The sequence below is a fragment of the Ciona robusta genome, chromosome 11, assembly GCF_009617815.1.
Source record: "Ciona robusta chromosome 11, ASM961781v2".
Taxonomy (NCBI): Eukaryota; Metazoa; Chordata; class Ascidiacea; order Phlebobranchia; family Cionidae; genus Ciona; species Ciona robusta.
This window is the reverse complement of record NC_143245.1, coordinates 7,936,954-7,959,403: the sequence shown is the minus strand read 5'-3', so window position 1 is coordinate 7,959,403 and position 22,450 is coordinate 7,936,954. Positions and strand designations below refer to the sequence as shown.

Genomic DNA, 22,450 nt, shown 5'->3' with positions numbered 1-22,450 from the left:
ATGTCATCTGAATAACAAAAGTAGTAAACTAATTATTTTAAAATAAAACAGCTTTGTATCTGGATATAAGATAAGCAGTTCAAATTAAAATAAAAAATAGAAATTAAAATCTCATTTACCACTGCAATAATAACATTCACATTGGTAAAAACAACTAAATAGACAGAAAAAGCTGCTTACCGCAAAAAAGATATGTTGTATACATGCCTAAATTTAACATTGCATATAATTTATTAGTGCAATAGATGAATAAACTGAATATAGAAGTAAGCAGCAATAGAAGGTAGAACACACAAAAAACGGTTTACTGAGGTATATACGCAACAACAATATGCTTAAATATAACCAACAATGCGTTTGGTTTGGACCCCAAATAAATTGTATTCAGAAAGCAGGGTAAATATTTTAAGTATACCATTCTGCCTGTATTTTTAAACTTTTTAAACCTAATGCAGTGAATGTAATTGATTAGTTTAGTTATTTATAATAAAGTTCAAAGAGGTTTGGGATGCTGCAGCTCAGCACTGCCACCAAGTGACCTAATCTTTTCAACCAGTAGAATCTAAAATTGAAAACAAAGTGCTTAAAACAAAAGTAGTTGAATTAAATTTAAAAACAGAACCACTGACAAAAATGCAAGTGTTATTGTACAACATTTATGTCATTACATGATTCTTATAAACTTAGCAGGTCATAAGTAGCTATTGTGATGTAACAATACAGGCGTGTTATAACGACTGTCGTTTTATGAGCATGTGAGGATAAAGTAAGTTACGTTTATACCATTCATGAGATAACAACACTTATCTTCGCTACTCTATTTAAAGAGATAAATGTATGTTTTGTTATTTTGTGTTTGAGACATAGAGACACTATATACTGAAACATAGACATCACATAAACTTACCCCGTCATCTCTCAGTGGGTCATACTCACAAACCAAAACCAAAGTTTTCTTTATTTTCGATATAATTTTATTGGATGCAAGCAAAGGAGATATCTTTGTATTTAGAATCATTTGTTTCATGAGTTTCCTCACATCACCATCCAAGGTATCATCATAAACTACATCATCTAATTCAAATACTTTGCCTCCTTGTTTGTACCTTTGGGATTGCAAACATTACATTATATTATTGCACCTATCATCTTTATAGTATTTCAATTAGATAATGTTTGCACCTGTCATATTCAAAGCATTACATTACATGTATAATAAAAATGAAAGTTAAAACAGATTTAAAAGTCGTTTCCACGATAGTGTGGGATATAGTAGATACAATTTCATTTAAAATAGGGGGTTTTATAAACAGGGAACATAACATAATCTCTTCGATAACATAAGCGAAGATCATGTTATTTAAAATCCAAGAGATTGGAATCAGCAACAAAACAACCATTGTTAAAACACACTATGGATAGAAAGTGTAAGACAGTTAAAAGGCATGGGTGCTGAATCCAAGTCTTATGTATTCAGGCTTGAGTTATACGTAACCAAGATAATCATATAAACAATATATATACAAGAGTAACTTACTTATCAGGGATAAGGCTCGGAGAAACAAGATTCCATTTTTCTTTTAATTCAACATCAGATTTATCCACATGTGAATTCCTTGCTACAACATCAGCTAATTCAGGTCGATCGTTTAAACTGGAAATGATTATTTATATTTTTATATTTTGTTTGTTAATGTTAAAGATGTGCTTCTAGATCTAGAAATAGGACTGGAACTTTGATATCAAGTCTGTTAACAGTATGTTATGGTACAGAAATGCTTATGTGCACCAATGTAAGGTGTTTGGGGCTGCCTCCTATTATTCTTCTTAAGTTTTTCTTAAGTCAGTAACCCTTCACAGTTGATAACAGTACAATATATGCAAGTTGTTTCAAATTGGTATAATCTCTGTGACCCCTGAAAATATGCAACACCCAGTTAGGACCTGCTCTAACAATTTCACCCAATTATCTAACATTCTCAGGCGCCATAGCACAGTTGGTTATCGCACATGCCTTGAACCCAAAGGTAATGGGTTCAAGGTTCCTCATTGCTACAATTGTGGTCGTACCAAGGATAAAGTTACATTCATTCATTCATTAACCCAGTTTGGGAAGCCCTGCTCTAACATACGCACCCAATATAAGCAAGCAAAAACTTTGGAGCCAAGTTATTCATGAACATCAACTCTCGATAATGTTGGTAACTTGAGGTCATGAAGTTTAGTGGTTGTAACAAAGGATTCATTAGAGCTTGCATGGCTGGTAGTTTAACTGTAGGATCTGAGGCTTGCATCTCAATTAAACCAATGTAAACAGCCATTGCTAAGTTGCCACCTTGAAAAAAAGTTTTATAAAGTTGTGATTACAGGTTCAACAAAAAAAAGGTTTAACAAAAATAAACATATCAATAAACAGACTCCATTGTAAAGAAACAATGTTTACAATTACCTGCACTATCCCCAGAAAGAATTATCCTTTTTGGATCAACATTAAAACGTTTGCTTGATTTCATGAAACTGATGGTAGAGTTCATACAATCATCATATGGGGCTGGAAATGGGTGTTCGGGGGCTAATCTGTACCTGGGGGTGAAGGGAGTTAGTTAGGGCTATGTTGGGCAGTGAGCAAGTATCTCCTGTTGTGTGTATGGTGTTAGTTTAAATTTGGCGTAGTTTAAATAAAGAAGCGTTCCTTGGTGTTTCATTCAATGATAAAACTTTTCAATAAATACCACAACACATCATTAGGAAGTTAATTTAACCAGCTTACAAACATTGTGCAAATGACTGATAAGCCAACTTTGGAAGGGATTAGTTAGTGCAACATGGGGTAAGAAGGCCTTAAGTTGTATTTAACTTACTTAGGAGACATGACGACAAATATTGTTACAAGATCTTGGTTCTCTAAACTTAGTTTTTGTAACTTTTGTGAAAATCTTCAATTTTTTTCTAAATTGCCATCTGTATAATAAGACCTAAAATTATATTTAACTTACTCAGGAGACATGACGACAAATCCCGTTTCTTCAGCTGCTTGTATTAACAACGTTGCGGTGCCATCTGAGGAAGATATAAGAGAACAAATAAATTTTCAATAGGACATTTAACAAATGCTGTCTTATAAATGAAATAGCAACAGAAACTTCAAGCGCAAAGTGAAAACAACAGAAGCCTTGAAAGGTCCTTGAGATTAGTTGTTTTCATTACAGCTGCTTGTTATTATAAGCGCATTAATACGAATGGGAAAGTTAAAGTATCTATTTAACCTGTTCTAGATAAGATCGATGGTTAACTACAATATATTTTTTATGATTTTATGTTAAAATTTAGGTGTTTTTTTACTGCTGGTGTAAAATGTTAAAATTTACCCTACACCAAATATTAGATAAAAACAAAGTGCCAAAACTTGTAACAGAAAAAAGACAATGATAAAAACGTGATTGATATTAATATTTACTGGATAAAATATTTATGAACTTACTTATGCTCCCCATCACCCACCCTCCTCCATGGATGAAAATGATAGCGGGACCAGGTTCCCTTTTTCCTTGGAAACCTTCAGAAACAAAGTTGTTAAATTCGGAAAGTTAGACTACTTGGTGTTGTCTGTCTACTGGTCCATTTTAGCTTTCTACTCTTCTAGTTTATTTCATATGAATGACTTCTTCTACCAAGTTACACCAAGGGTTCTTGGAATTACAGCCAAGTTGTGGATAAGCACTTTTGTTTTGTCGCTATACCCTGTCTAAAATATTTCTAAATCTTCGCTGCATAATCAAAGATAAATAAAGTTATTAGTATTAGATAGATAACAACCTTTCTACTAATGCATTTGAAAGAATGAATTTAAATGCTCTTTTTTACCTGATCTTACATTGCCCAAAAGGCAAGCCAGTTATAACAGAGATCTTGAAACTTACTTCTTGGATGAAGGCTTAACAAACGTAAAACAAAACGTTGGTAATACCCTACGTTTTTTTATACCAGTTAGCCTCTAAGAGATAGATGAAGCTCACTTGAAACTTACTTCTTGGTGTTATGATGACAGTTTCCACTCCACCAAGCATTTCATTCTCCACCTTCATCCCATCTGGTAAAGTGGAAGGAAAGGGTATACTTGGTCTATAAGGCCACCATCTGCTGTAGCCTAACTTCTCGGTTGCAGTTGCCTAGATGGAAATTTACATTAAATTCAGTTAACTACTAATCAAGTGAAACTGTCAGAGAAAAATTGGAAAATAATCTTTAAGGTTAAATTTAAGAATGAGTAATGATATTACAAACTTTATACACTGTTAAAAATATTTTAATTTAAAAAGTATGAATCTAAAAAGAAAAAAGGCAACATATTTACTATTACACTAGAAAATATTTGCCAAATTTGTTTAAATTAAGATGTAACTAAATAAGTACATTAAAAACTTTATACTTTCAAAACATATTGTATGGATGTAAAAACAAAAGAAAAAACTTATTTTTATTACACTTGGAAATAACCAATGAATGGGTTTAAATTACTTTACTGCCATATCATACTTTATTGTAAATAGTATGAATGTAGAAAAGCAAAAAAAAGAAAACTTACTAATAATTCCAACATAGACTGGAGATTAATGAGCATTTGGTATTTGAATCTATGCGGCACATCATGTGGTATAGGTCTGTGTATTATGTATCCAAACAACACAACAGATGCAGCAACAGTGAGACCAAATTTCTTCAGTATTCCCATTTTTTGTGCTTCTAATTCAGTATATACAGATTATTATCCAACAGCCTATTCTGTTGCCAATCTGAATTAAGAAAAATATAATCATAATAAAAATTATAAAATTAAATAAAATTATTATAAAATTAAAAAATAAAATTATAAATAAAAAATACAACTATGACAAAATTGACTAAGAAAAAATATCAAATTATATACACCTCTAATAGCAAGTAAAACCACAAACACACATTCGGCAAATGCGAGATATTTATGAAGAATTGAAATGAGTTGCGCTCATATATATTTACAATCAACAGAAGCCAAAGTAAACAGGAAACAGAACATTATAAATAACTTTATTGTTTAAGAAAATAATAAAAAAAACATTTGTTTGTAACAAAAATTGCATAAGGGTCAAGTTATAATAGGACTGTCAGTTATCTAAAATTGCATCTTTTTAAAATAGCACCTTTCATACATTAAAAATAGCATCTTTTAAAGATTTGAAAAATATTTTGTTTTCTTGGTAGTAATAACTGCCAGGCATTGAAGCCCCAATGTGAGAAGCTGCATGCAAACTAGTGGGGAGGTGGTGTAGCTCAGCACTGCCACCAAGTGACTTGATTCTTTCAACTAATAGGATCTGAAAAAAAAAAAAAAAAAGTTAAAACGCATAAACGCAGGATTTTCTTATAGTTGTTATATTTTTAACAGCACTATTAGATAAAAAGGTTTCTAATCTATGTGGGTGAGGTCCCCCGCTGCGTGGCACGCGATGGGTCCTAGATTGGCCCATCACCTCAGATAGCAAGGTTAAAGAAATACTTGCCTTCAGTGTCTCTATTAAAATAATCATCCTATTAATTCACCAGCACCATATATAAAGATACTATATACAATACTGAAACATAGATATCACATAAACCTAAACATAGAGGCACTATATACTGAAACATAGACATCACATAAACTTACCCCGTCATCCCTCAGTGGGTCGTACTCACAAACCAAAACCAAAGTTTTCTTTATTTTTGAAATAATTTCATTGGATGCAAGCAAAGGAGATATCTTTGTATTTAGAATCATTTGTTTCATGAGTTTCCTCACATCACCATCCAAGGTATCATCATAAACTACATCTTCTAATTCAAATACTTTATCACCACGTTTATACCTATGAAGTAATAAAAACACAACATAAAATCAAACATTCATGATCTATTAGCGACTTATCTGGTATAAAAAACATAGAGTATTTCTGACATATCGTCTGGCATTCGGCAAGACTTCATCAAGAAATGATTCCTTCACAACACTTTGGAAATAACCTTCAGGTATTTACTTTGTTTCAGGAATAATACATTCTCACTGCAAAGTGCATACCTTGCACAATTAGTGTAGGCTTGAATGAAAGAAACACTATATCCTTGAGTGGCGTTTTGGATTTTTTCATTTTTTTAAATGTATATATGGCTGATAATTTAGACAACCCATTAGTAACCACTGGGTTGAAGCAATTGCTTTTAAGTGTCCTGCCGAAGGTCCTGCCGAAGGACACAAACGCCCACAATGGTAGCAGCGATGCCCAAAGACATATAATGGTAGCAGCGAGCCTTGAACTCATTATCTCTGGGTTGCAGGCAGGCTTAACACATAAACAATATATATACAAGAGCAACTTACTTATCAGGGATAAGGTTTGGGGAAACAAGATTCCATTTTTCTTTTAATTCAACATCAGATTTATCCACATGTGAATTCCTTGCTACAACATCAGCTAATTCAAGTTGATCGTTTAAACTGGAAATGATTATTTATATTGTATTTATTTACGATTATCAACCATTTATGTCAAAGGTCATCAAAAATTTACTTGGCAGAGAGAGAACTGTCCGTTTTGAGGAATTTTACTAAAAAATTTGAGGAATTTTACTCAAAGATATTCAAACAAATAGACATAGCAACAAAATTTATTTTTTAGCGGGGATCAGTTTTAAAATTACCGAAATAAATAAACATATATATAGATTATTTGTAATACTGTAAAATATTACAGAAATATAAAAATCAAAACATATTTACCCAATATAAGCGAGCCAGAATTTTGGTAACAAGTTATTGTTGAACATAAACTCTCTGCTTTGTTCATAACTTGGCGTCATGAAGTTTAGAGTTTGTAGGATGGGGTATAAGAGAGTTTGCATGGCTGGTAGTTCAACTGTAGGATCTGAGGCTTGCATCTCAATTAAACCAATGTAAACAGCCATTGCTAAGTTGCCACCTTGAAAAATGTTTATGGTTATAGACTGATAGTTAGTTACTTGGATGCCTACAATCGAGTTGCTAAAGCTTTTGCAATGTGTGGATAATCAAATTAAATTATTAATTTATGAATTATACGTAAACTAATGCCAAAATATCTATAAGTTTAAATCTGTGTGAAAAATATCTTTCATCCAACAAAATTTAAATATGTTTTTAATGGTAAGCAGGTTTTAATGACTTTCGTTTTGTCGGTACATCCTGTCTCATTGTTTAACTATTTTTCAATCGATAAGAGTTATTATTGTATTATCCATGGTTGCCATTCACACGCTCACAGTCAAGATGTTGAAGCTATTAAAACTGTCTTGAATTGATTGGTTATTCATCCTTTTAGATTCAGCAATTAGAAAACTAAGGTATTACCTGCACTAGTGCAACAACTGTCTGCAAATTTTATGAAATAATGTTCACAATTACCTGCACTATCCCCAGAAAGAATTATCTTTTTTGGATCAACATTAAAACGTTTGCTTGATTTCATGAAACTGATGGTAGAGTTCATACAATCATCATATGGGTCTGGAAATGGGTGTTCTGGGGCTAATCTGTACCTGAGGGTGAAGTGATTGGGGTGAGGACACTTAATGAAACTTTTAAAATCTTCCTAATTTCTTTCAAAAACATGGTCAATTGTTACAGTGAAAAAATTTTGTTCCAAGAATTTTATTCTCGTAACTTTTGAAGAAATTTTTTGTTTCCGATTATTTTAAAAATCTTTATCTTGGTAATAACACCTTAGTATTTAACTTACTCAGGAGACATGACGACAAATCCTGTCTCTTCTGCGGCTTGTAATAATAACATCATAGTAGTATCTGGGGAAAGATATTTAAATAATAATCAGTTAATAACCTGATGATTGGTTTATTAAGGTTATATGTGTGTCTTGTCTGCGCTGCTGTAATCTTATTCTGCTGGATCTAATGTTGCCAGCTATTTTTAGTCATTACTCTTTACTATGATGCAATTTACATTTTTAGTCAGTCACTACTATAGTGCATTTAACATGTCACTTCAATATATATAAACAAACATATTTTTATCAAGAAACTAAACAAATAATTAGCCTACCTGTATTCCCCATAATCCAACCCCCACCATGGAAATGAATGATAGCGGGACCAGGTTCCTTTTGTGCTTGAAAACCTTTAAAACAAACTATTTTTAATCACTGTTGCGGCAAAAAATAATATATGCATAAAACGGCATAAAGTAATATCTGCATAAAATAGTAAATGCGTGAACGGCAGTAAATAACATTTAATATATGCGTAAACAAAGTATTTTTTAGTCACTGTTACGGCAAGGGTTTAAACTAAAGATTCAGATAAGGCCCACCTATTTATAAAAATAAGACCAAGAACATGTTTTTAATTGAAAAAATGTGATGAAGTCTTGCCGGATGGCAGACAAAACGTTAGTAATACACTATGTTTTTTATACCAGATAATCCTGTATTCTATGTGGGTGAGGTCCTGCAGCGTAGCATGCCATGGGTCCTAGTATTTAGGCGAGGATTGGCTCATTACCCAGATGAGACTCTAAAAGATGCTCTTTTCTTTACACTGATCTTACATTGCCAAGTCAGTTATAACAGAGATAGATAAAGCTCACTTGAAACTTACTTCGTGGCGTTATGATGACAGTTTCCACTCCACCAAGCATTTCATTCTCAACCTTCATCCCATCTGGTAAAGTGGAAGGGGGTTTTGGGATTGCCCTGTAAGACCACCATCTGCTGTAGCCTAACTTCTCTGTTACACTAGCCTGCATATAAAGTAGATTCAAAACTATAGTTTATAGTTGTGGCCAAAATATTAGCCTACATACCCCCACATGCATATTTCTTTAAAGTTACATATGTGGTAACACGTAAGCGGGCACGAGGTGTATGAAACAGAACACCCGTGTTATAACGACTGTCGTTGCCCCGGCATACAAGGATAAATAAGTTACATTCATTCATACTTATTCTGTATATATAAATATTAAACAGTAAAGTGCCATCTTGCTACTAAATAAAAGACATTTAAACAACACAGAAGAAAAAAAAGTTACCAATAGTTCCTGGAAAGAAACCACATCAATGAGCATTTGGTATTTGAATCTATGGGGCACATCATGTGGTATAGGTCTGTGTATTATGTATCCAAACAACACAACAGATACAGCAATAGTGAGACCAACTTTCTTCAGTATTCCCATTTGTATGGGAGATTAAAACTTGAATGATCTGTAAAAATAAATGAGATGAAACACATTAATTTTAAACGAGAACTGGTGCTACGGAATACGTAACAGACAAAATTGCAAATTGAATATGTAAGCAAATACAATATAATCAAATCCAGCAAATTGTATAATATAAGATTTATATATTTCGCCTAAATGGCATCGTCAGTCTCTGGAAAAGAATCAAAATTAACTCTGATGTTTTATTATTTACACAGAACTGTATTATATATTTACTATATACCATCAACTGAATAATATATATCAATGCAGTATAATTGAAACCTGCCATTCAACACTTTATCTGATTAGACCTGTAGACTCATCTTAGAATTTAATATTAATATTAGCATCGAAAAGAAAGAATCGAAAAACTAATCTCTGCAAATAAGTTTTAACACCACATAGAACTAAACTTGGGACAACCTGCCTTTGTTTGCATACTAGGTAATCATTTATGTATAAACCTGTGGTGCGTGATGTGGTTAGGCCTGAATCTACTTTGTGGTAAAGTAATAGTGTTTTGGGGTTTTGGGCCAAGTCTACAATGTTTGAGTTGCAGTAATTGGTTCCTTCAGCGTTGTTGGTCAAGAATCAAGCTAAAAAATTGTGTGCCTAATTATCATTGTTTTATTTGCCAACTGTGGTGCAAAAGTACATACCCTCAAATGTATTAATATTATTTTATACATCCATGCACCACATGCACCAAACATAAGGCTCTTACTGTCTGAAGTATTTTCAAGCTTCCTGATTAAAACTTACAAAAAACACTAATGCTTTGAATATAACCGCCTATATCACATTTTGCCTAATCATTTATGTTGGTATGATGGTTAAAAATGAGATTATTACAATGGATGCAATAGTTAGCTTCATATCTTACCTCATTTTTTTGCTTTCCTTGTTTACATCAAGCTTTGATTGTTCCAAGATTACCAAACTACCAATCATGCCATTAGCATCCGTTTCATGAAATCATTTTAGCTTTAAATTAGCATTACATAATCTACATTCAATTGCGTTATCTGAAATTACAAAACAAATTATTCAGTGCTGGTAAAAATAATTGTAAAAAAAGTAAAAATAATTCAATATAACATTCACATCATTAAATTAAAGAAATTAGCAATTTAGATACAGTGAATGAATGAAAAACATGACACTAAACACCACTTATGGATTGACACATTTTGCATAATCAATAGAAATTGTACCATTGTAACAATATACAAGTTAAAACACTTGAGTGTAAGTACATATTAAACAATGTATTTTGACATTAAGTGCTTTGGCCATTAATTAGATGCTTCAGAATTGCATAGTTTCAAAAATATTGCTTCTTTTTCTGTTCTGATGGTAATTAATTACAATAACACACAAAAATACAGTAGTATTATAAAACACATTTTGAAAATTACTCCTTCATATAGAACACTTCCTAAACTTCATATAGAGCATCTAAAACATAAAAATTGATTGCCATGCCAGGTGACATAAGACACATCGAGTGTCAGAAAAATGTTACAACCTCAGAAAAACATTCCATACAATGTTATATTATCCGTGGTGACAATACACCATTGGGTAATTCATACTGACAATAATATGATATTTATGTTCAACAGAATGTATTATGACTCATCAATGGAGTAAGTTTACTATGAAAACAAAGATGGAATTTAAACAGATTAATTATAAATATGGAGAATTGGGCATAACTTTTGCGTCATTGTTTCTAAGGTAGCAATTAAACATATTTTTTGCTTGGGTTAAAAAGTATTTTTTTTGTAATAAAGAACTATTTTTAAAATGCTTAAACTATTTTAAAATTAATCTAGTTTAGGTATAATCCTTCAAATTGGGCAAACTGTTGCGGACATAATGTCTTTGGTTGAAATTAAACAGATTTTGTTTTTCGGTAAACAATTAAAAAACATGGAACATTTTACATTAAAAATATCAACCATTTCTTTTTTAAATAACATAATTTCAGAGTTCTTCAAAGGGGAAAAATGTGTTGCAACATAGTATTTGACTATTTTAGGCACCAAATATACATTTTTTTACTTAAATTAAAAAAAAATAAAAAAAATATGGAACTTTTGTATAAAAAACTGCTAAAATAATATTTTAAATAACCTAATTTTGTAATTTAAGTAGAGTTTTTGAAGTAAGGCTGTTATCATTGAAAAGCTTTTTTGATCTTCTGAAAAAAGATTGAATTCTGTTTTCCATAATAAGTGTTTTTAAATATAGCGCCAAGACTTGCCGTTGCATGCAAACTGTTGGGAAGATATTGTAACTCAACACTGCCACCAAGTGCCTTTATCCTCTCATGCAAGATTATCTAAAAAAAAGTCATTTTTTAGATTGACTGAAATATGGGTATTTGGTTAACTGTAATGGAACAAAACTATCAATTTTTACGAGTGTAATCAACTTAACAGTAAACCAGGGGGAAATGGCTAGACTTGTACATAAAATTAAACAGCATCCTACACGCATAGGTAACAAGTGCTAGTGCTACCAAGTAGGACATGCAGTAAAACCACAGGTAACAGTAATCAGATTAAAAAATTTAAAGTTTTTGTTACTAACAATACCTGATAAACAACAAGCACTAAACACAGAGACACTATAAACTGACACACAGATATCAATTAAACTCAACCATAGAGACATTATACTTAAAATTTTAGGCTTAAACATAGACATCACATAAACTTACCCCGTCATCCCTCAGTGGGTCATACTCACAAACCAAAACCAAAGTTTTCTTTATTTTTGAAATAATTTCATTGGATGCAAGCAAAGGAGATATCTTTGTATTTAGAATCATTTGTTTCATGAGTTTCCTCACATCACCATCCAAGGTGTCATCATAAACTACATCATCTAATTCAAATACTTTATCACTGTGTATGTACCTGAAAACATGTAAAAAATCCAAAATTATCCCCAAAATGTGTTTATCCCTAAAAAAGTACCTCAATAAAAATAAATTAAACTAGATTATAACACTTCATATTATATCCTATGCTACAAATTGTTCTGTGATAATTTAATACCAGGAAGACAAATTATGGATTTTAAATTAGGGTGGGGAAGCTGGGCCCTTTTCATACTATTTTCTCGTTCCATTTGGTGGTAAACACAGAACATTTAAAGAATTATAAAACCGTGTCCTTAGGACTCCCATGAACTGTTGTTAATTGTTCAAAACACGATCAGGATATTTTGATATTGTGTGCTAAAGGTGTCCCGTCTTCCCCTACCCTACTTTATGTGCTTGAGTTTTAGCCTAACATATAAACAATATATCGACAAGAGCAACTTACTTATCAGGGATAAGGTTCGGGGAAACAAGATTCCATTTTTCTATTAATTCAACATCAGATTTATCCACATGTGAATTCCTTGCTACAACATCCCCCAACCAAGGCTGGTCGTTTAAACTGGAAATGATTTTAATATAAGGTTTATAATAGTGTATGATAATTCTGACTTTGAAAATGTGGCAAAGTTACATAGCATTTTGGATGTATATTGGCATTTGAAAATGTGTTTGTAAACTTTTAAATAAATAGACAACCTCAAAATTAACTACAAACATTACTGTGCCTCAATGCACAACAAGACAAAAGGGGTGATATAATGGGCCTACACTGGTATGCATACAAAGGCTATTGCGTGCCACAGCTAGTCACCATCTATCTATACATAATGGGATATGTCAGGGGATATGAATGGCCCAAGTGAGCTTTGAACCTTAAACCCTCTAGTTTTATGACAAACATCAAAACAAACATACCCACCCAATATAAGCAAGCCAAAACTTTGGAATCAAGTCCGCTGAAAACATAAATTTTTGGTTTTGAACATGACTTGGAGTCAGGTAGTTTATCATTTGTAGAATTGGGTAAATAAGAGCTTGCATGGCTGGTAGTTCAACTGTAGGATCTGAGGCTTGCATCTCAATTAAACCAATGTAAACAGCCATTGCTAAGTTGCCACCTGTAATATATACATGTTTTATATTATGCAACTTAAACTTCCACAAACGCTTTTGCAGTGTAGGTGGGTTTAGCAGTCGCTATTTTAACAACCGTCGTTTTATTTCTAACTTCTCTTTGTAGTTTTAATTAACCTGATCTTTGTTATCGTGTTTATACGGGTGTAATGAAACCAATTTGTTAATCTGTAAATTAAGCTTAAGTAACACTTATTCTATATAAAGCAAACATGTTTCCACTTATAACATGTAATAACATGTAAAAACACTTACACAAATTATTCTATAAAGCAAACATGTTTACAATTACCTGCACTATCCCCAGAAAGAATCATCTTTTTTGGATCAACATTGAAACGTTTGCTTGATTTCATGAAACTGATGGTAGAGTTCATACAATCATCATATGGGGCTGGAAATGGGTTTTCTGGGGCTAATCTGTACCTGGGGGCGAAGGGAGTTACATGGGCAAGGACACTAATATCTTTTGTTTTTAAAATTACCCTAAAGGAGTTAGGTAATAATTAAACGTATATTTTACAAAATAGATTGCAAAACATGATTGAATCTTAATGTATGGTCAGAAGCATTTCAACTTAAAGAAGTTTATTATAATCTGAAAATAAACATAAGCAACAGCATGAACTTTGCACTAATGAATAATAAACCAACGCTGGTCTCACTACCAGGTCCATACATGCCCTGCCATGAAACCTAACCCATATAGAAAATTCATGTCTACACTTCATAAACTTACTCGGGGGCCATAACAACAAACCCTGTCTCCTCCGCAAAGTCTACAAGTAAGTGCATTGAAGTTTCTGTAAAATAAACCTTTTATAAATATTTGCAAAATACACATTAATACAAATTTCTGCTTCTATATAAAATTTCCAGTGTCCTACAAAGTGTGAACCAATTATTTTTACCATGGATTTTAAAATACTCTAATTTAGCACAGACTTATTTAGATTTGATTGACAGCTACAGATACCACATTAGAAGAACTAATTTAAGCAAGTTTGAAGGGTGGTCTTTAAGTATCCTTACCCACATTCAAGAGTGCTGACACTCACTAATAAAGGTAGGTAATATCGATACAGAAAAGTTCTCTGTTATCTGTTCCGAAAATTTCAGCTTGAAATTTGTAAAAAAGTGAATTTCAACTTTAGTTTAGTTGTCATCATGGGTGTTTTCTCCAAACACATATATGCCCACAATGATAGCATATATATACATATATTATTAGTATAATTATTTTACATTGCTTTTTTTATTCGTTATTCACTCTGTAAAACAATGTCCAAATTCTTCACACTTTCAATGCATTTCATTCTTTCTATTCTATATGGTATAAGGTCCCACAGTGTGGCACGCCATGAGTCCCAAATTTCAGGATTGGCCCGTTACCTAACCTCCTAAAGGCCGGGATTGGCCCATTACTGTAATTTTTGGGTATGGAAACAAACACAATTATAATTACTTACTCAAGTTTGCAAACACCCACCCCCCACCATGGAAGTAAACAACGGCAGGACCAGGTTCATTTCTTTCCTGGAAAGCTATAAGAGGTAATACGGTGAAATAAATAATATGTTTTTTATATGGGATATGGTGAAATATGCAACATGGTTTGGGCTAATACGGTAAAACATTTTATAAACTGTATGAGCAGCCAACTGTCTTATTAGATTGTGAAAATAAGTGATAAAGGATTTGAAAGATAACAGTACATATTCTATATTTGCGAGGTTCCACAGCAAAGAAAATCATGTAATTTAATCCAGAGTTGTTACATTACTACCTGTAAAGCAAGCCAGTTATAACAGAGGTAGATGAAGCTCACTTGAAACTTACTTCTTGGTGTTATGATTACAGTTTCCACTCCACCAAGCATTTCATTTTCCACCTTCATCCCATCTGGTAAAAACAATGGGAGTGGCATTGGGATACGCCCAGGGTACGCCCACCACCGATCAAAACCCAATTTCTCACTGATTCCACCCTTAAGATATAACACAACTTGGTGATTAAGTTTGAACATGTAAAATAATGACTATGGTAATTAAAAAACATTTGAACAGTCAACTATTTCATGGTTTATTTTCTAAGAATGAGACCCAAAGCATGGAAGTTTAAAACATAGAATTTTGAAAACAAAAAGTTACTCAAATAAAGATACATAATAGAAATTTTTGTATAAAAACATTTCCCCTTACCAAAAATTCAGAGAGAGCTAGGACATCAACTAGAAGTTGAAAATACCATGGGTCATGAACCTCTGCCGGGATGGGGCTGTGAACTAAATATGCAAACAAAGCAAACAGTACAGCGAATGTTAACGCTGATTTCTTGATCATCCCCATGATTTCTATGCTCCTGGTGCTGTTGATATATAAATATGTAAATCAATTTCTTTTTGCCATTAATTTTACATTATATTTATATTAATATAACTTCTATCTAAAATGACATGAATTTCTAAGTGAATTTCGTTAGTTAGAGGTGCTGTACTCATTTATACTTAAAAAGTTAAAACTGTAAGCTTATTGAGTAAACTGTATGCTGTATAAATGCCTGCCTTGAACTGTTAACCTGGTATGTTTTCAAGGTCTGCATACGTTAAATTAATAAGTAACTAATTAATTGTGAAATGTGTGAAGCATTGCTCTCGTATGTGTTTTACTGTTGTGTGTTTTACTGTTAATACTATTCTAACATTTAGTAATAATATCTTTGTTTACAAACAAGATCATGTGTTGCTTTTGGAAACGTAAACAACAAATGATGACGTAACGAGAGAATCCTTCTTCTTTTTAAATTTGAGAGAAATCACAAGAAAAAGGTAATTCGCAGCTTTCGGTCAACGCTCGAATTTTAAATATTTTTCGAAAGTTGTGCATTGATACGGGGATTTGTTATCAGTATTTCTGACTTATTTTAACGATTTTGCGAATATATTAAGTGAATATGGAGTCGATATCGTTTAGCGATAATGAAATCAAACAACAGCTCGCCGCTCTTGGCTATTTTAATGTTTCTGAAGACAGAATGAAGCAATTTCGCAAAGGTACATTTAGCGTTGTTTTGACTCGTAATGTTAACATTTATATTCAAGGATTAAATGCAGTGTTACAGTTCTTACCATTATCGTAAAATATCAACCATTTTTTTAAACTAACTATTGTGGTGTGGTAACCTTTGGGCAAGACGCTATATCGTAGCTTATTTTCTATAACGTTTTTCCAATGCTGCACTGCGTGTTATAATATGCGAGAAACGCCTATAGGTCACCAAACGCAAACTTAAACAGTTCTTAATGTATATTTTACCTAGATCTCCACAAACTGATAGAGCATGACCAATCCACAACAGGCAGTTCCTCCTGGTTCACTGGGGTCTCTTCACCAACTTCAAACTCTGGACAATCTGGTAACAAACTAACAATAACATCTCTTTTATTAGTTTTTTACTTAAAAATATACTAATTCTTCTTCCCTTTTTCAGAATTCAGTGAAACTTCAGATAAAAACCCCACAATCTTTAGATCTTCAATGAAACCGACATCTTTATCAAGATTTCAACCTCATTTGCAGGTTTTTAATGTTCATATTAACAAATATGATAGATTTATAGCCAATTTCCACTTAACACGTTTGTGTCAGGAATGCCTGCGCATTTAATAGAACACAAATTAAGGCCCATACAGTTATTATTCTTGGGTCATCTTAAAATTACAGGATAATTTGTAAGCGGGCACGAGGTGTATGAAACAGAACACCTATGCTATAACGACTGCCAATTTCCCTGCAAATACATGACAAACAAGTTCATTCATTTATTCCCACATGTCACTACATAAGGAATGTAACTAAGCTATAAAAGAAAGGTTAAATAAACATTTCTTTCAACCAAGGTTGACCCTCACCCCTCCCCTCCAACCATCTCCCATCATTCCCCTCACCCAATGGATCCAACACATGATGAAACTCAAAGTGAAGCATCAGATATTTCTACTCATGACCAGGCAAATACTTTGCTACTTTATATAACAGTATAAAACAAGGTGTATGAATATATCATACTTGTATGGTGTATGAGAAGACACCCATGTTATAATTCGACAGTGAGCATGAGGTGTTTGAATACACCATTTGTGTCTGGTGTATAAGAAGACACCCATGTTATAACTCGACAGTGAGCATGAGGTGTATGAATACACTATGTGTGTCTGGTGTTTAGGAAGACACCCATGTTATAACTCGACAGTGAGCATGAGGTGTATGAATACACTATGTGTGTCTGGTGTTTAGGAAGACACCCATTTTATAACTAGACAGTGAGCATAAGCTGTACTCCCATTTTATAACTTGACATAAACTTAAGGTGTACTCACACTTTTTGTATGGTATAAAATACTTGTATTTTATACACACAAAACAACAGTGACCATAAGTTGTATTACAGGCAACCCAGGTTTACACACATGCCTTAAACATATAATCATCCTTTACCTCACCCAGCCAAACTACCCCAGTCCTCACTTCACATCAACCCACCCATCTACCGAAGCCTCAACACACTGGACTGACCACGTATTCACTGATGCGACCGACACCGATAGAACACAAACACCAGAACCAGATCAGTCGAGTCAGAAAGTGATTCGAAAACGGAAAGTTCTTCGGTAATTGTTACATGAGATATTATTGTTTGTCATATTTCCCAAACTACACAATACATAACAAAATATTCCATAGGAAACAAGTAGACGGCACACCTCGTGTATACAATGAATCATTAGTGGAGGACAACAACATGATGTATCGGATGAAAGGAGAATCTTTGGACGATTCTTTTCTATCTCGAGTCTCACCGCGGATCCCTCTTCCACCTCGTCCTAATACTGCAAGGCCAGCTGTGAGTGTTTAAGTGTGGAATTGCACCAGTTTATTAATACTGTGTATAAAACTGTGTCCCCAATATTATGACATAGTCCCATGGTAGTAAGCAATGTTTGACAATACATTTTCCTCCGTATATATTACTTAGATTCTTTTCTATAAATATAAAACGCTTGATTTTTCAGCTGAAGGAACATTATCGCTCAGCATTCGAAGAATTTACGAATAAGAATCAACCGCCTTCATGTAGGTTATGTTTGCTCACTTTCAAGCATTAATAAGATTGTTATTGTTAATCTCAATATCTCTACAGTTATTTGCCCACTATCAAGTAATAATATGTTATTGTTGTTCCAATTTATTGGTTAATATGGTTTTAATTGTAAATCCCAATATGCAGTTATGTGCTCACTGTTAAGTATTAATATAAAAAATCTGTGCCCACTGTCAAGTTTTAACATGGCATGGTTGTTTTGTTATCATTAACCACATTATTTTTTACAGTTATTCGTCCAAGCACTACAAACCCACACACAAGAAACCTTAAGAAAGTGGATCCTGTGAACAAGTATGTTGTGGTAACATTTACAAATATTCTAACACTAACACCTATATATATTGTGAGTTTGTAAAACAGTGGAAGATTAAAACCAAGATAAAAAAAGTAGTAACTGGTAATTTAAAAACCTAAGAAAATGCATATATTCATTTAATGGGGCTGGGATAACTATCAATATCATATATATTCTATTCGAATAAGAGACTGGCGATGCCATTTAGTGAAAATATATCTTTTTTTTAAACAATTAGTGAGACTTTATTTTTGTAAGTTAAGTTTTCATGGCACCAGATCCTATTCATATATATATTTGTTTATATAACCTTTATAAAGGTACCACCAATACAAGGAGTTTTGGTCGAATATCAAAGCACCTGGTGAAAAATCACATAGGAATCTACGTTGGGAAGTTAAAGCACAAATGATGTATAAAGAGGAACCGGCACCAGTACGTATCGTTTGCTATCGAGTATAGACGTGGCTATGGTTTTAAAAAGCTGGGGTGACGGCACAAAAAGTAAAACTGCGAGCTTTTGTAACTAGTGTAAAATCAAGCCAGAAAGTTTGCCTTGTGACCTAGTCTTCAAACTGAAATTGAAAGGCTAACCCTATTGAAAGGCTAACATGTTGTCAGCAGTCAACTTATTTTAAAAGACAAGGTTTTGAATAGAAAAGATTGACTTAATTTTTTACTTCTTTGGGAACTATCGGATTCAAATAAACGTAACCCAATGTATTTAATTTTATAGAAACCACAAAGGGTGTATGTGCCGAACACATACGTTGTACCGACAAGCAAAAAGAGATCTGCGTTACGTTGGGAAGTCAGACATGCAATGGAACATGGGTTGCCGATTCCAACAGCATATGATGTGTATTAGATAATTTTGTGTAATGTTGTCCTTTGTATTTAGGCAGATGTTGTGAGATTTTACAAAATAAAAGTTTTATACCATGATATTGTTGGTTACATTTTAAAGGGGAATTACTATACAATATATTTGTTTATTTGAAATATTTAAGAAGTTGAACTGCATATGTTTACATATAAACACGCTGAACACGCATACCTTCAGCAGTCTATGGAATTCACCATGGCATTAAACAATTGCCGCAGCAATTTCCACAACGTTGTTTGTTACTTCAGCAGAAAAAAGTGGCGCATCAATGCCACCAGTCTAGTGCAGTACGAGTGTTTTAGAAACACTTTGGACGAATAGAAAAATGCTAATTTAAAACCAGGAGAAGAAATTATTCCGGACTTAGTAAAATATCATGATTGTTGACATTGATATCTCTTTGCCTTTGTAATGGATGGGCCAACAGATTTGAGAATGCATTATATAAAGAAGACATACTCCCATCTGTACCAACTTCGTATATAAACGACGTCCCATTTTTGTCCAACTCACAAACTTGCATGAAATTGTCCTGCAATGCAATTATTTAAGTTACAAGAAAGTTTAGAATAAATTTAAAATACCTGCATTAAAAATAAGAACTGTAGAAATAAAAAAAACAATCCAGAAGAATAAAACAGTATGGATAATAACTGAGTCATAGTTTCTTGATATTTACAAGTTTAACATCTATGACCTTACCAAGCATTTAGTGTGGCTGAAACAAAATCCTAAAACTCAAGCTTGCTTACAAAAAAATACTGATACTCAATAATCATTTTTTTGGGTGGGTTTCATTAAGAATTTGCACTCAACTTCAGCTAAACAGACATTGCACCCAGAAAGCTACATTTTTAAGTCCCCTGCATGTCACTAAACATCCAGTTATGAATGGACTGAATTATATAATGGAACAATTTTACCGTGACACAGTTTCCATCATTTGGTTCCTCATGAATATAAACACAATCACAAAAGAAATATGGATTCGAATTTAACTTCTGGAAGCTCTGAGAAGTGAATATAAAATAAGTTGAAAAAATGGAACGGTTTTTAATGTTTAAATTAACGGGGACCTTATAAAAGGTGTTTCATTCAATGAAGGCTATTTTAAACACAACTATGCACAAAAATAAAAACTAGCCTTGTAGTAACTACCCACTTGCGGGTAATAGGCCAACCCTGGCCTAAATCTCAAGTCAACATAGAAGGGTCTCACCCCCATAGAGTACTATACCGTTACCTCATACTTGTGCTTTGGCTACCCCACCAAAAGTTTTTCTGACTGATTAGACGACCTATTCAGAATTTAAGAATTCTTGCCACAAGAGCCAAAATACAGGTACAGAATGACAGGCAGCTATAGAGTATACACCATTACCTCATCATTCACACAAAACTTTAATGCTGAACTTGATCTTCCAAATACAAATATCATCCTCACAACATAAGGGGGAGGTCCAGGTTTATCTGGATGTTTCACTGATGGTAAATTCACCATATTTTCAACTTGGTCAAATAACGTTGATAAGTTAAACACTTCATCATCAACTTCAACCATCTCCGATTCGTTGAATTGTGTCCCAATGTCTTTCAACATAAACATAACATCTTGCCCTGATGGTTGGAAGTCAACAATCTGTTTGAAATTAATATATTAACATGCGAAGAAAGCAATTGTTCAGTTATGTGTATAAACAAAGAAATTCTTAATGGATGAAGAAAAACGTCGAAACATTTGAAGGTAAAAAAAGACAGACTATACTTGTTTTCCACTATTTTTCTTCTTAAATAAGAGGTAGCCTATAATATTTATAAAATAGCATGAAAAATATTTTCAAATGAAACTGTAGTTTGGTCATTGCATACATTACTGCACTACTACTGTTAAAATCACATGTTCTACTCTTTTAAAACAGAATAACATCACATAAAGTTACAAACCAATTGTGGAGTTTGATTGAGCAGAACCAATGCAAACTGATGCCGACTGTCAATAAATGACTTGGTTTTTATAAAGTTACGGACAGCTCCAGTTAAAACTTGGAACACAGCTTGTTGTTTCATGGATTGAACGGTTCGTTTGAATTTGTTTGTGAACATAATTGCAGAATGATCAATACAAAGTATCTGGGGATGTGAAGGTTAGAATAAAAAGTAATTAACAAAAGTTAAAATTCACTATTAAATAGTTATTATTTACAGTAGGGTGGGCCTGTGGGGTAAGACAGGACACATTTTTTAATTTTTTTATTTGTCTCACTTGGTAGTGAACAAACAAGATTTAAAAAATTATAAAACTGGATCATTACAACTCCCATAGACTATTGTTAACCGCTAAAAACACGATCAGAATATTTAGATACTATGTTTTAAAAGTCTTCTCCCACCAATTATCACATCACAGTTAACTCTAGATTCAAAATAAATAAACTCACTATTTTTTCTGGGCAGTTCACTTTTGGTGTTACACATTTCCTCTTTACTGAAGGTTTACGATGAAGTTTCTGTTTAACAATTGGTTTGGTTTCTGTCTCATTTGGAATTTCAACAGGTTTAACAGTTTGTTCATTTTCATTTGTTGAATGTTCTACGGGTCGCCTGGGGTTTGTTGTTTCTTGTAGCTGCGTTTTATCAGTTTCGACGGGTTTCTCATTCATTATAACACCTTACCCTAAAAAGCCTGTCTGTTTAAAGTTTATACTTCATAAACGTTTGTTTTCCAAAAATTCAAGAAAATAGCCGGGAGTTCCCCAGTTTTATTATCCACCGTATGGTGGCGTCAATGATTTTTTAATTAAGGGA

General features: G+C 33.0%; 5 protein-coding genes across 6 annotated transcripts; 1 reads left to right on the top strand and 4 right to left on the bottom strand.

The window, feature by feature from the left end:
* Positions 1–6: 6 nt before the first annotated feature.
* On the bottom strand, positions 7–4,759 carry LOC149729066 (deacylase AADAC-like). Its single transcript, XM_089888948.1, has 9 exons — positions 4,586–4,759; positions 4,028–4,169; positions 3,482–3,556; positions 2,997–3,060; positions 2,450–2,583; positions 2,137–2,335; positions 1,538–1,654; positions 908–1,106; positions 7–562 (listed from the first exon to the last, which is right to left on the bottom strand). The coding sequence occupies exons 1-9, from the start codon at positions 4,730–4,732 to the stop codon at positions 494–496; spliced, it is 1,146 nt and encodes a 381-aa protein (XP_089745074.1). The 5' UTR covers positions 4,733–4,759; the 3' UTR covers positions 7–493.
* A 33-nt stretch (positions 4,760–4,792) lies between these two features.
* LOC149729065 (deacylase AADAC-like) lies at positions 4,793–10,296 on the bottom strand. Of its 2 annotated transcripts, none has more exons than XM_089888944.1 (10): positions 10,155–10,296; positions 9,095–9,269; positions 8,662–8,803; positions 8,108–8,182; positions 7,788–7,851; positions 7,454–7,587; positions 6,794–6,992; positions 6,395–6,511; positions 5,687–5,885; positions 4,793–5,354 (listed from the first exon to the last, which is right to left on the bottom strand). In XM_089888944.1, exons 2-10 carry the CDS (start codon positions 9,239–9,241, stop codon positions 5,184–5,186), a joined length of 1,248 nt encoding a protein of 415 aa, XP_089745070.1. In that variant the 5' UTR covers positions 9,242–9,269; positions 10,155–10,296; the 3' UTR covers positions 4,793–5,183. The 2 variants fall into 2 exon arrangements, with proteins under 2 accessions (XP_089745070.1, XP_089745072.1); XM_089888946.1 differs by having other exon boundaries at positions 8,108–8,173.
* Positions 10,297–11,451: 1,155 nt separating this feature from the next.
* LOC149729064 (neutral cholesterol ester hydrolase 1-like) lies at positions 11,452–16,017 on the bottom strand. Its single transcript, XM_089888947.1, has 9 exons — positions 15,503–16,017; positions 15,141–15,288; positions 14,771–14,845; positions 14,041–14,104; positions 13,594–13,727; positions 13,087–13,285; positions 12,610–12,726; positions 12,000–12,198; positions 11,452–11,618 (listed from the first exon to the last, which is right to left on the bottom strand). The coding sequence occupies exons 1-9, from the start codon at positions 15,647–15,649 to the stop codon at positions 11,454–11,456; spliced, it is 1,248 nt and encodes a 415-aa protein (XP_089745073.1). The 5' UTR covers positions 15,650–16,017; the 3' UTR covers positions 11,452–11,453.
* Positions 16,018–16,155: 138 nt separating this feature from the next.
* On the top strand, positions 16,156–19,704 carry LOC149729063 (uncharacterized). Its single transcript, XM_089888949.1, has 10 exons — positions 16,156–16,353; positions 16,620–16,715; positions 16,791–16,879; positions 17,200–17,310; positions 17,807–17,970; positions 18,044–18,203; positions 18,373–18,433; positions 18,692–18,755; positions 19,080–19,194; positions 19,496–19,704. The coding sequence occupies exons 1-10, from the start codon at positions 16,254–16,256 to the stop codon at positions 19,625–19,627; spliced, it is 1,092 nt and encodes a 363-aa protein (XP_089745075.1). The 5' UTR covers positions 16,156–16,253; the 3' UTR covers positions 19,628–19,704.
* Positions 19,705–19,731: 27 nt separating this feature from the next.
* Positions 19,732–22,393, bottom strand: LOC149729062 (BRISC and BRCA1-A complex member 1-like). The gene is made up of 5 exons (XM_089888950.1): positions 22,084–22,393; positions 21,590–21,775; positions 21,027–21,284; positions 20,569–20,655; positions 19,732–20,177 (listed from the first exon to the last, which is right to left on the bottom strand). The coding sequence occupies exons 1-5, from the start codon at positions 22,303–22,305 to the stop codon at positions 19,998–20,000; spliced, it is 933 nt and encodes a 310-aa protein (XP_089745076.1). The 5' UTR covers positions 22,306–22,393; the 3' UTR covers positions 19,732–19,997.
* Positions 22,394–22,450: the final 57 nt, after the last annotated feature.